We start from the raw sequence: 14,340 nt of genomic DNA, 5'->3' as shown, positions 1-14,340 counted from the left end.
CACAACATGGTCAATCAACTATCCTTCAATTAAAAAAAAATTTAAACTGGTGCATTTTGGGAAAAGCATTTCACTTGATAATAGTTGTGACTCACATCTTCCTTTCCTCTCTCCACGCTTAGCATGCTGAGTGGAAGAAGAAAGTGCACAATTTGGAGGCTAGTGTAGAGGCAATCCTCAGATGCAGCTTCTCCGCATCTGTAACTAGGAGACTCTGATTTTAGCTTCTCGTATCCTCAGACCTGTCTTTGGTGCTAAGACTGGCCAGGTAAATTTGCACCCAAACATTAGCTTGGGAAGAACTTAGTTTTGATATGTAAAAACAGTGCAATGTGCAAATGTGGCATAATGGATCCCTTTAAATCATATGCAGATTATTCATTAGATACATTAAAATTGTAAAAGATCTTAGATTTTCTCAACAGCATCTAGTACAGGAACTTCCATCCACCCTTGGTTCTGTGAACATCTCCAGTAATATCCTGTCTCCCAAGCCTCCTTCCTATCTTTGCTATGGAAGGATTGACTTCTGTTTACCTAACAACTCAGGTAGCTTGCTTCAAGGAATGCGCCTCTTTAAATGCTGTAAAACCTGGAACCTCTGAGCTGAAGGCATACAAGGAGACTTTTCAGTTGAGCAGGGACAGCAACCTCACTGCCCAGCCCCCGGCTGGCAGACTCAGGCTCCTGGGGACCCTCACAGGCTGGTCCCAAGGGCTGCTGCTCTGTTGGATGCTGGGGCCGATGTGTGGTTCATGTTAGCACAGCTGAGAGAGGCCAGGCCTCTTGCAGAGACCTGACTGAGCCCGAAGCTCAAAGGGAAATAAACATGAAGAGTGGAAGAACTACAACCAGCCTGGCTTCCAGAAGGCAGGGTTCTCTCTCTGTCCATTCTACTCCATACTGGGAACTGAGACAATAGATGGAATGCCATCCTGTACCCGCAAGCAGCTGACAGACAACCTCTCCTGGGTGGCTCCCAAGCTCTGACAGGCTTGCATGGAGCACCTTGACCTCTTAGTTCTTCCCTCCTTTTGAGAATAAAGCTGAGTCCCAGCTCTGTTGGATCCTCTGTTTCATTCTAAGGACCTGTTTCTTCTCCAGGTGTTTGATACCAGGAATGGTCTCGCTTAATAGATGAGACTTTTATTCCTACACAGAGGGATATTTCATGTACTGGCAATTAAACATGGATAGTAATGGGAAGGTGGGGGCTTCCCTGGTGGCTCAGATGGTAAAGAATCTGCCTGCAATGCAGATTCAACCCCTGGGTTTGAATCCATGCATTTAATCCCTGGGTCAGGAAGTTCCCCTGGAGGAGGGCATGGAAATCCACTCCAGTATTCTTGCCTGGAGAATTCCACGGACAGAGGAGCCTGGTGGGCTACAGTCCATGAGGTTGCAAAGAGTCGGACACAACTGAGCAACTAACACTTTCACACGTTCTTTCAATGAGAAGGAGAGATTTTTCTTGCTTTGGCAGTCATGGTTGGAGCCATTCATTCATTTGTTATTTCAGTTTTTCAACAGTTATTGAATACCTGCTCTATGCCAACCATTGTACCAGGATCTAGAGATATAAGACACATAAGACATATCCACTCCTCTGAAGGAGCCTACAGTCTGTTAAACTAAGGCAGTCTAAAGAAATTGGTGTAATAAAAGGTTGTTATGCTGTGACAGTTACCTGGGGTCTGGTGGAAGGACAAAAGAGATGAACATTGATTCTAGGGAGTGGAGGGTTGGGGTGGGGTTTGGACCCAGAAGAACTTCATGGAGGAATTAATGCTCAGCTAAGTCCTGGAGAGTGACTAGCTGGTTGTTGCAGAAAATGGTGGTGGGGAAGGCAGCCTAGAGGAGAAAGCAGCGTAGCCAGAGCATGGAGAAATGAATTGGGTTGTTCTGTTGGGAAACTCCAAGGTGTGTGGTGTGGCAGGTCTCTTTAGTACCAGGCTGTGACAGGAGAAGTGATAGCAGCTTTGCTGTGCAGGCTAGGTGGCTGAGCTGAAGAGTTTGAACTTACAATCACAGGGTTGAGGAGAATAGAAGACCAAGCTGACATCAGGGCCGTGACAGTTACATGGGGCTCAGTGGAAGGACAAAAGAGAAGGACACGGATTCTATGGAGTGGAGGCTTGGGTTGGATTTGGACCTGGGGATGGTGCAGTACTTGGGGGTGAAACAGAGCAGTTTGGCCCACAGACCAGCATCAGCATCCCTTGGGAACTTGTAGGAAAGGCAGATTCTCAGACCCCACCCAAATCTCCTGAATCATACTCTTTGCAGGCGGGATTCAGTGGTCCGATTAGGTAAGACTTCCAAGTGATTCTGATGCTTGCTCAAGTTGGAAAACTACTAAGAAGAGTATAGGAAGAGCTAGAAAGAGAACACTTTGTCTTATGGGGTGGAAATGATGAATTTGGGCTTGAATGCGTGGAGTTTGAGATGTCTGAGGGAATGTCCAGAGCAATTAAAGTATAGTCCAGGGACCCACAGCATCCATGTCAGCTGGGACGTGGTTACAAGTGCAGAATCAGACCCCCACCAGCCGACCTCCTAAATCAGAAGCTATATTTTGACAAGATCCTCAGCTATTCTGCATGTACCTCCCAGGTGAGAAGCAGTGCTGGTCTAGAGGTTAGTTAGGTTGATGGAACTGATGCTCAAAAGAGGGGTCTGGGCAGGCAGTAGACATGTGGGTGTTGTCAGTTTCAGGCGGTAGTCATAGATGACACACTTCAGGGTTCGTGTGTTGAGCTGGGAAGAGGGAGCTAGATGTGGCGTCTTTGCTTGAATCATCACACTGACTGGTCAGGATTAACATCACCAAGCTGGACAGCATCACACTTAATGAGCCCCTGGGTGGCAGCCAGCCGGTTGTAGGGAAAATGTTTTATGTGTTTGTTACTCTTTCCAAAATACTGTTTGTAGCCATTTTCTCAAGAAACAACAGTTTCCCTAGACACCCGTAGAAGGTCGTTGGAAGAACTGAGGCCAGAACCTGGTGTCAGAACCCTTGCTGTCATGTTCTTACCATTGTTGGGGAGGGAGCCTCTGCCTTTACTCATGTTGTCAGGCTTGGAAATGTGAACAAGCAGAAAAAAATATCACACATGAAAGCTCATAGATCAACAGAAGTTTGTTAAAGGTTGTTGAAACAAGTGATGGAAAATGAATGATAAAAACTGCTTTAAGATTCAAAACATGCATTCCTGTTGGTAACCTCAATGTGATCTTTACATCTTCGTAAGTAGATAAGCTGGGAATTATTCATGATCTCATTAAAAAAAATTACAGTTGTATTGAGATAATTAATGTACCATAAAATTCACCACTTAGAGTGTATAATTCAGTGATTTTTAGTATATTCACAAGGTTGTGTAATAGTCGCCACTCTCTGATTGCAGAACATTTCCATCATCCCCCAAAGAAACCCATACCCATTAGCAGTTGCTGCCTAGTCTCCCCTGCTGCTGCTGCTAAGTCGCTTCAGTCGTATCCGACTCTGTGTGACCCCATAGACGGCAGCCCACCAGGCTCTCCATCCCTGGGATTCTCCAGGCAAGAACACTGGAGTTGGTTGCCATTTCCTTCTCCAATGCATTAAAGTGAAAAGTGAAAGTGAAGCCGCTCAGTCGTGTCCGACTCCTAGCGACCCCATGGACTGCAGCCTACCAGGCCCCTCCGTCCATGGGATTTTAGTAAGCAATAATCTGCTTTCTGTCTCTATGAATTTGCTTGTTCTGGACATTTCGTATAAATGGAATCATGCGATATGTAGCCTTTTGTGTCTGGCCTTTTTCACTGAGAATATTGTCAAGGTTCATCAGTGTTGTAGTCTGTATCAGTACTTCATCTGTTTTATGGCTGAGTAATAATCCAACGTATGGATATACTATGTTTTGTTTATCCATTCATCCGGTGATAGGCATTTGGGTGCTTTCCATGTCTTGGCCATTATGAACAGAGCTGTTATGAACATTCACGAACAAGGTTCAGTACAGGTCTCTGCACAGACATATGTCTCCATTTCCCTGGGGTATATACCTAGGAGGATTGGGATTGCTGGGTCACATGGAAATACTCCATGCAACCTTTGAGGAACTTACGGGTAGTTTTCCAAATGACTGCACCATTTTACCTTCCCACCAGGAATGTCTGAGGGTTCCAGTTTCTCTGCATCCTCTCCAACACTTGTTATTATTTGTTCCTTTTATTATAACCAGCCTAGCGGCTGTAGCTCTCGTTTTCTAGGTAAGAACATAGAGGGTGTGTTTTTTGTCCAAGTTTGGAGAGCTAGTAAATGGCCAAGCTTGAACATTTTTTAAAAAAAGCAAATATTTATACGAAGCATGCTCTGTGTCAGGCATTGTTTAAATCCTTTGCACTTAAGTTGTTTATGTTTTACAACAACCTGGAAGCAAGGCACTGTTATCATCTTTATTTATTAATGTACGCAGGGCCAGGGCTGGATCTGAGATGCAACATTTAAGGAGACATCACAATGCTGAGAGTGACTCTTTCTTTTTTTTTATTAATTTGGAGTATGGTTGGTTTATAATGTTCTGTTAGTTTCTGCTGTACAGTGAAGTCCATCAGCTATACGTAGAGAAGGCAATGGCACCCCACTCCAGTACTCTTGCCTGGAAAATCCCATGGACGGAGGAGCCTGGTAGGCTGCAGTCCATGGGGTCGCGAAGAGTCGGACATAACTGAGCGACTTCACTTTCACTTTTCACTTTCATGCATTGGAGAAGGAAATGACAACCCACTCCAGTGTTCTTGCCTGGAGAATCTCAGGGATGGGGGAGCCTGGTGGGCTGCTGTCTCTGGTGTCGCACAGAGTTGGACATGACTGAAGCGACTTAGCAGCAGCAGCAGCAACATATATATATATCCCCTCTTTTTTTGGATTTCTTTCCTATTTAGGTCACCACAGAGCACTGAGTAGATTTCCCTGTGCTATACAGTAGGTTCCCATTAGTTGTCTATTTTATATATAGCAATGTATACATGTCAATCTCAGTGTCCCAATTCATGCCCCCTCCTTCCCCCTTGGTATCTATCCATTTGTTCTCTATGTCTGTGTCTCTATTTCTACCTTGTAAACAGGTTTATCTGTACCATTTTTCTAGATTCCACATATATGCATTAATAAACAATATTTGTTTTTCTCTTTCTAACTTACTTCAGTCTGTATGACATTCTCTAGGTTCATCTGCATCTCTGCGAATGACCCAGTGAGCATCTCCAAAAGGACTAGTGACCGACCCAAATTGCATAATTAGCAGGTGGCAGAGCTGGGGTTCAAACCCAGGAAACTTGGCTTCAAAGTCCAAGTCTAACCACTCTGCAATACTAACATCAATGTCCTTGACTTTCAAGTCAGGCTTTTTCTGTTACTTTCTCAAGACCTAACTTTCCAAAGTTAGCTAGGTCTTTGACAAATGGAAAAATCCCAGAGCCAGGTGATGGTGAGATTAAGCAAAACTGATCACCCTAACAGCTCCCAGGCACCTACCACATGCACCCCTGGAAGGGTTAACCAGCTACACAGATCCCCTCGGCCACATCTGTGCTTATTATCCCAACTCTGCATAAATCTACCCTTGCAAGTGGCCAGATGGACTCTGTCCTGAGGGGAAGAGGCCATTCTGAACCATCAGGATTATTAGCTCTGACCGGCTGTAAGGAAAACACACATTGTCCTGGCCAAGTGGGGATGAATCTGCTGCTTGTCCAAGTGTTCTGAGTCAAGAATTCAGAAATCATATCTCTCACAAGCACTCTCTAATTGGCTGCTCATCCTCTGTAGTCTGTTTATCAGAGTTAACTGGTCGTTTGTTTCTGAATCATCCTCTTTCCAGTGGTGTTGCTGTTTGGGTGGGTTTTGAATGGTTCTCGGCAGAGCCTCCCATGAGGCACTGTGCATATAAAAATATACATTTGCACATGTATATGTTACCCCCTCTGGGGTGATGGGCAGTCTTTGAAAAGATGCTTACACAAGTCACTGGCCAACTGTAGGTTCTCCCTCTGCCTCCTGGACTTCCCAAGAGCAAGGTCAAGTCAGTCTGGGTTCAGCACCTCTCACTGATGGAGCTATAGCAGTGCATCCTGGCTCAAACCAGCAGAATTTTTGTCTGTGTCACAGGCTAAGAGGTTTTTGAAACAATTTTATAGCTATCTTTCTCCATTAAACCTGACAAATGTTGTTGTTGAATTCTCACTCTTTTGCTTGGAATTTCAGTTCTATTCTGTGACTTTGTCAAAATAGTGGGTCTATGGACCCCAGGATCACCATTATCCCCTGGGAACTTGTTAGGCATGAAGAATCCTGCCTCTTCCCCAACCTACTGAGTCAGAATATGCCTCCCAACAAGATTTTTGTGCACATTCAAATTTGAGAAGCATCACTCCACGTATGTTTATTTCTCTATTACCTTCCGTTGGGGTTTCCACCCGTACTTACTTTGAAGCTAGAATTTTTATTAGGCTTTCAGATCTTAAAAAAAAAAAAAAAAAAGACAAAGACACACACACAGAGAAATTCTTTCCTTCACTTTTGCATGATGTCATTCATTTTACCTGGCCTGCTACAAGAAGAAAAAAGCAAATTACATCCAACATATATATATATATGTATATACACACACACACACATATGACTAACTTCTTAATTGCATCTCCTGAAGCAGCATTCTGAAACCCCCATCGTTAATAGAGTCCTAAGTGTTGCCAAGATTAATTGAGAAATTCCTAAAGGCAAAATAAACACCAGCACAGTTTAATTCAAAACCATATCAGCTAAGAATGAAGGTGCAATTTGTGATAAAGATGTTAATAATTAGTTGTGGTCTGTTAAATTTTATATTCAGTGGTTCTGTAGAGTGAAGAAAGAATTCTTCAAGAGGGCAGAAATTAATGTTTCACCTTGATTGCTATTTTAATGTGCTTATTTTAACGGGGCCATCCTGTAGGAACCCTCGGGCACCTTTCCAGTTTTACATAAATGTAGAATTAATTATTATGGAAGCATATAATTTTAGAGCTGGAACGACCTTCACAGTTATTTAATCCAGTTCAGTCATTTTACAAATAAGTAAGAGTTATGCAGTTTACTTAAATCCTTCCACAAAGTATTGGAACCTTGCTTCCCAACTCTCAGATCAGTGATAATGAAACCTTCTGAGATTACCCAGATAGAAGTTCTTCCTCTTGCCTCAGATCACCAGTGCATTGCTTGTTGTATCTCTTCCACGGCTGTTTCCCCGCCTTGTGTTATGTTCTAGTTATTTTCAGTTGTATGGTTGGGGTCTCGGGTACCCCATCTGATTCACTTTTATATTTCTTCATCATTCCTAGCTCTGTATTTTGAAAACAGTAGTTGTACAATAAATTTGCATGCAGTGGTGTCTAGAGCTGGTTTTGCCCTGGTTGCTAGAGCTGACTGTGTCTTCACATCAATTGGCCATGGTGGGAGTATTTGCACCATGGAAATGGACAGAAGCTATAAATCAGGGATTTTTTTCTCCCTGGTTGGGGGGAGGGGGGGAACCTCTATTTACATAATTGTCATAAGATCCCACAGGGCAACTGATCTTGGCAAAACCTAAAGATCCATATGAATGTGAAGATGGCCCTTTACCCACTATTCCTTGTGAGTTGACTTAAATGATGGAGTAGCCAGTTGCTCAAATTCCTCAAGTTTCTTCAGGGATTGAGTTTGACCCAGGGAAAGTCAAGGCTCAGGACTGCATTAGTCTTTGGTTGCTTAGCTAAGTTCCTCTTACCTGCAAAAGCTATTTGGACATGAATGGTCATAGAAACAGGGTCTGAAATATTAGTACAGTTGAGTGAGAAAAAAACCCCACTAACTATTATTGGGGGGAAAAAGTGAACAGGATGTTACTATGGCTGACATGATAATTTTCTCTTTATTCTTCTCAAATACTATATATAAAATAGATAACTATTAATAATAATAAGAACCTACTGTATAGCACAGGGAACTCTATTCAATACTCTGTAATGGCCTATATGGGAAATGAATCTAAAAGAGTGGATATATGTATATGTATCGGAGAAGGCGATGGCACCCCACTCCAGTACTCTTGCCTGGAAAATCCCATGGATGGAGGAGCCTGGTAGGCTGCAGTCCATGGGGTAGCTAAGAGTCAGACACAACTGAGCGACTTCACTTTCACGTTTCACTTTCACGCATTGGAGAAGGAAATGGCAACCCACTCCAGTGTTCTTGCCTGGAGAATCCCAGGGACGGCGGAGCCTGGTGGGCTGCCATCTATGGGGTCACACAGAGTCAGACACGACTGAAGCGACTTAGCAGCAGCAGCATGTATATGTATAACTGACTCACTTTGCTGGACATCTGAAACTAATACAACATTGTGAATCAATTGTACTCCAATAAAAATTAAAAAACTGTCAGTGGCTCCCTACAACCTACAAAACACCCAAACTCCCTGACATAAGTCACATACTAGCCATAGCTTACTGTTCTAACCTCATTTTCTACCGATCACATCACCCACTGTTGATTCCCACTTTGATTCTGCGTTCCAGCCTCTGTGGAGCCTCTGTTTCGGCCTAACCCTTCCTCTGGAAAGCCCTCCTGCTGCCTCTCTGTTCCACCACAGGCTCTCTCCCAGGCTTCTGTTCCTACCCAGTCCCCTCTCCCATGGACCAGAGGTTCTGGGTAACATGAAAATCCTCTCTTGTGTGTTTCTCTTTAGGAGCAGGATCCGAGGTCCCATCGGCCCTGGCAAGTATGGTTATGGGAAAGCCCCATACATCTTGCCATTGCAGACAGACTCTGCACACCCACCCCAGAGGCTTCGGCGGCAGAGGCCCTCATCCCGGAATTCCAGGTCCCAGGGGGCATCTGGCTCTAGTCATGGCTACCACCCTTCAGCTCACCAGCACCCCCAGCATGGACCTCTGTACCAGAGTGAGAGCGGCCCGCGTTCTGGACTGCAGGCCTCAGAGGGCTCTGTCTACCAGCTGCCTTTGACCCATGACCAAGGCTTCTCTGCAGCCTCCAGTCTCTTCCACAGCCCAGAGGCAAGCAGCAGCCCTGGGCTGGGGGCCCCCAGGGCAGCTCAGAGCTTCTCCCAGCCCACCAGATCTACAGCCATCTCCTGCATCGGGGCCTATCGGCAGTACAAGCTGTGCAACACGAATGTGAGTACATACGGCCTGAGACTGGCCCTGGAAACAGCTGCTACTCATCTTTCTGCTGGTCGGCAGTACAGATGGTAGAAGACAGCAGGGACATGGTTTTTTAGACCGTGTGAATGCTCCCTTCCTCTCATTCCTTTTCATGTGTTCTCCCATATACTTTTCTAAGGTTATTACTTTAGTAACTTATGGATAACTTCTTGAGTCGTTTATTGATGATCACTATTGCTGATCAAGCTACTTCCACATTCTCAGTGGCTGTATATCAACACTATTTTTCCTTTGCTTATTGGCGTGTGAGTCAGGTGCAGTTTAGCTAATTTAGGGCAACCAATGGTGGTGCCGAAGATGGGGGAGTCTGGGGAGGTTTGACCAGCATGGGTGTCGTCCGGTAAGTTTCCTGGCGGCTCCCTGAAAAAGTCTGACCCTGAAAAATTGCTGAAGATTCCATAGCTGATGACTCTACAGCAAAGCAAATTATAAATGGAAGCTACACCAGGTGACCAAATATGCTTTAAAAAAAAATCAGTTTGTGTGCTGTGCTCACTCAGTCGTGTCCAACTCTTTCGACCCTGTGGACTCACAAGGCTCCTCTGTCTATGGAATTTTCCAGGCAAGAACACTACAGTGGGTTGCCATTTTCTCCTCCAGAGGGCCTTCCTGACCCAGGGCTTGAACCTTTGTCTCCTACATCTCCTGCATTGGCAGGAGGATCTTTTTTTTTTTTAAACCATTGAGCCACCTGGGAAACCAGTATCAGTTTAAAGACTTTATATTGAGTTGGCCAAAAAGTTATTTTGGGTTTTTCCATCTTACAGACAAGCCTGAAAGAACTTTTTGGCCAACTCAATATAAAAGAGAAAGAAATAAGAGAATCTTTAGGTTAAATATCCAAGTTGCTATATTTCTCATTAATTATTTAATCTGCCTTAATAGTCTTACTGGGTAAGAGGACAGCTGTTATAAATTAGCTTCAATTTCCTCATTAAAAATATATTTCCTGCCACAGAGTCCATAGAAATGACTTAATTTGTGATTTTAATAATTCCTCTGAATGCCTGGATTTCTTTTCAGCATGTTCTTCCGCTGACAGACTTCAGGAATTATTGATTTTTTAAAGCAGTAATTTTCCTAAAGCCATTACTAATCAGTCAACCAGTAAGTCTTAATTGAGCATCATTGCTTGTCTTATAATGAATGAGGCTTCATGGAAGATAGAAGAAAAGTCATATTATCTAATTCATAGAGTTGTTATGAGAATCAAAAGAGATGATATTAAGAAAGTGCTTTGTAAACAAAACAAAAAAATACTTGGGTTCGTCATAAGACATGGTCCCGGTTCTTGAATATCCATTGCAGTTCTTTTAAAATGAAATGAATTAATTTCTAATGTAGAATACACTCTCCCATTGACTAGTATGTGTCTTAATTTTGAGGACCAAGTAATCCATAAAGAGAAGGAAAAGAGAGAAGGCATTTAGCATATATGAGCTTCCCAGGTGGTGCTAGTGCTAAAGCAGGAGGAGTAAGAGACGTGGTTCCATCCCTGGGTCGGGAGGATCCCCTGGAGGAGGGCATAGCAACCCACTCCAGGATTCTTGCCTGGAGAATCCCATGAACAGAGGAGCCTGGTGGGCTACAGTCCATAGGGTCACAAAGAATCGGACGTGACCAAAGCAACTTAGCGCACCTTTAGGACGCTCAAACAGACCTGATATGTACTTAGCATTTCTTTCATTTAACCTCTGTTTTTGAAGCATGCACTTTTTTCCAGGCCTATGCTGCCAGCAGCAGGGCTGTATTTGCCTGTGTAGAAGCTGTGGTTTCTTCTGGTGCTGGATAATTCCACTACTGAGGAGATTGAATTGCAGGAATATTTTTAAAAAATTCTTGTGAATTCATGATGTCTGCATCATTTTGCAAATAGGTAAAGCAGTGTCTCACAAATCTTCTTAGACAAAGAAGTAAATGTTGACAAAGGATTGTACAGGTTTAAATCCCTTCTTTTCACTGTAACGCTTTGCACCCCGTCACCCCAAGCCACATCCCACTTATCCTTATTGAGAGATATCTTTCCTTAGAGGTCACAGTAATACACATCTTCTTTTTAAAATATTGGGGTATGGTGGCTTTACAATGTTGTGTTTCTGCTGTACAACGAAGTGAACCAGCTATACGTATCTGTATATCCCCTCCTTCTGGGACTTCCCTACCACTCTCTCAACCCACCCATCTATGTCACCACAGAGCACCGAGCTGAGCTCCCTGTGCTTTTCCCAGGTTCCCACTAGCTTCGTCTTTTATACATGGTAGTGTATATATGTCAGTTCTCATCTCCCTATTCATCCCACCCGTGTCCCCCTGTGATGTTCACATGTCCCTTCTTGACACCTGCATCTCTATTCCTGCCCTGCAAATAGGTTCATCTGTACCATTTTCTAGATTCCACATATATACTTTAATATACTTTATTTGTTTTTCTCTCTGACTTACTTCACTCTGTGTGACAGACTTTAGACCCGTCCGTGTCTCTACAAATGACCCAGTTTGGTTCTTTTTTATGGCCGAGTAACATTCCATTGTATATATGCAACCATCTTCTTTATCCATTCCTCTGTCCCAGTGTTCATTGCAGCACTATTTACAGTAGCCAGGATGTTGAGGCAACCTAAATGCATATCTTCTTTTTTTAAGCCCATGGCTTCTTGTGACTTGGGCTATGCCCCATGAACACTTTAAGACTCCCTGTGTTAGTGGCTCCTAGAACCACGCCTTGGTCTAATGATTTGTAGGAAGACCCACTGGGCTCAGCATACAGTTGAAGGCACAGTTATGATTTATGACAATGAAAGGCTACTGGGAAAATCAGCAGAAGGCAAGGTGCATGGGGCCAGGTCCAGAGGAAAGCAGGCTCAGTCTTCCAAGAGTCCTGTCCCTGTGGAGTCACACAGGATGTACTTCATTCCCTCAGCAGTGAGTTCTTACACGTGTGAAGTATCATCTACCAGGGAAGCTCATTACAGACTCCATGGCCAAAGTTTATACGGGGGGCTAGTTCAGAGGCACCCTCTGCTTGCTACTTACTAAAGTGCCAGGCTCCCAGAAGAAAAGCAGGGGCTTAGCATAAAATATATTGCTTGTATAATATAGTTGGAGCATAGTGACTTACACTTAACTCTTAGGAAGTGGTGGGAACCCTTCTGAAATCCAAGTCCCCAGACATGAGCCAAAGACTGACATTGCAAGCAGGCTTTTCTGAGAGCAGTCTCAGTCCTGCTGCACTGTCTTATTTGTGCATTCTCCATGTGGACCCATGAATTCCAGCATCTTAGCCTCAATGACCTTATGTAGACATATTTGTATCCTTCTCAATGTCCAAAAGGGGTGATTGCATGAGTCCCCCAATTATGTAAATTTTCCTACTCAAAAATGAAAGAGGTGAAGGGCAGTGGTATGAACAACTCCCTGTGAACAGGGAGTGCAGGCTTTCACTTATGTCCTTTCAAAGATTAAAAAATAATGCATACATTTAGAGTTCCCTCCCAGTTATTATCTGGGAGAAGAAAAAGAAGGGAGAGTAACCCAGAGCTGGTTGGAAATATCCACTGATTTCAGAACTTCATCCCTTTAACTAAGTGCCTAGTATATCCCACCCCAGTTGTTTTATTTATTTTTTAATAAAAAAATGTTTTTGGCTGCACCACAGGGCATGTGGGATCTTTGTTCCCCAACCAGGGATTGAACCAGTACATCTTGCACAGAGATGCACAGAACCTTAAGCACAGAGTCTTAACCACTGCCTCCCCGCCCCAGGGAGGTCCCTCCCACTCCAGTTCTTGATGGAATGCCCCCTTTCTGAGACTTCCTTCACAGTGAAGGGCTCAGTTCTGAGCTGGGAGGTCATGTGTATGGCAGGTGGTCTGAATTAAGGGAAATGTTTTTGCAGGCTTCCAAATCTCGGAACAGCGACTCATAACTGGTCATGATGTCTCCTTCAACACAGCAGAGAAGGTGCTAAATAAGCTACTTGTAAGTCATTACACTCGGTGCTGGAGCACTTAGTGAGGGGAAGAACTCTAGGAGCACAGGGCAGGAGGCCACAGGGCTGGGGAAGGGGATGGCCAAAACAGAGGAGAGAGCATTTGAGATCAAAGAAATAGCATAGTCATGGACAAGAAGACAGGGCTGGGTCAGGATCTCCGGTGCTGCAGTGCCTGCCACGTGGTACGGGCTCTCCTTCTTTGACCTCTTGCCTCCCCTTTTGTTGTTGTTCAGTCGCTCGGTTGTGTCCCTCTCTTTGAGACCCCATGGACTGCAGCACACCAGGCTTCCCTGTCCTTTACTACCTCCTGGAGTTTGCACAAACTCATGTTTTTGCCCTCTTGCCTCCTCTTATCCACTATAAATAATCACAGTCTTTCTCCTTTCTTTTTTTCCTTAACTTTCTTTATTTTATTCTTCATTTCTTTCTTACTTGCTGTGCTGTGCATGGCATCACCATCTTAGCTCCCCAATGAGGGGTAAAACCTGTGCCCCTCGCAGTAGAAGTGTGGAGTCAGCCACTGGATGATCAGGGAAGTCCCAAATAATCACAGTCTTAATGGGCAATTTATTCTTTAACATCTCAGAATACAGAAGTATCACGTGGTCTTGCTGGTCTTTCTTACATGAGATTGACGGGTGAGAAACATTTAAACACAGTATAAAATCAGAAAGCAATTCTAATCAACTGGCTTAATTGGTTACGTCTTAAAGGCTTAATGAGCTTGGGAGAAAATCTGAGCTGGATATAAACCCCAGCTCCAAAACTGGGAGTTGAGTTTCCTTGGGCAAGTTACTTAACTCTTTGAGGACCATCTGTAATCTGGGGACAGTAATTGTACCTACTGCACAGAGTTGTGGTGAGGTTCAAATAAGGTCAGGTTCAAGCTTGGCATGTGCTGACACGCTGTTAGCAGAAAAAAAGATTGGACCTGGATAAGTGAATGTGGCTGAAGATAATAGAGTAAGATGTCTACATATCTGCTGCTGCTGATGCTGCTACTAAGTCGCTTCTCTGTGCAACTCCATGGACGGCAGCCCACCAGGCTCCCCCATCCCTGGGATTCTCCAGGCAAGAACACTGGAGTGGGTTGCCATTTC

General features: G+C 44.1%; 1 protein-coding gene across 3 annotated transcripts in view; it reads left to right on the top strand.

The window, feature by feature from the left end:
* The window catches only part of THSD4 (thrombospondin type 1 domain containing 4), a 668,521-nt gene that overhangs the window by 122,271 nt on the left and 531,910 nt on the right, over nucleotides 1-14,340 (top strand). For all 3 annotated transcript variants that reach the window (XM_044925374.2, XM_025296515.3, XM_044925373.2), the window contains one exon: nucleotides 8,754-9,201. In XM_044925374.2, the coding sequence (XP_044781309.2) occupies nucleotides 8,754-9,201 (448 nt within the window). The remainder of the gene's footprint in view (nucleotides 1-8,753; nucleotides 9,202-14,340) is intronic.

Source organism: Bubalus bubalis, chromosome 11 (genome assembly GCF_019923935.1).
Source record: "Bubalus bubalis isolate 160015118507 breed Murrah chromosome 11, NDDB_SH_1, whole genome shotgun sequence".
NCBI lineage: Eukaryota > Metazoa > Chordata > Mammalia > Artiodactyla > Bovidae > Bubalus > Bubalus bubalis.
Note: the sequence above shows the minus strand (reverse complement) of the source record. Positions and strands in the feature narration are given on the sequence as shown.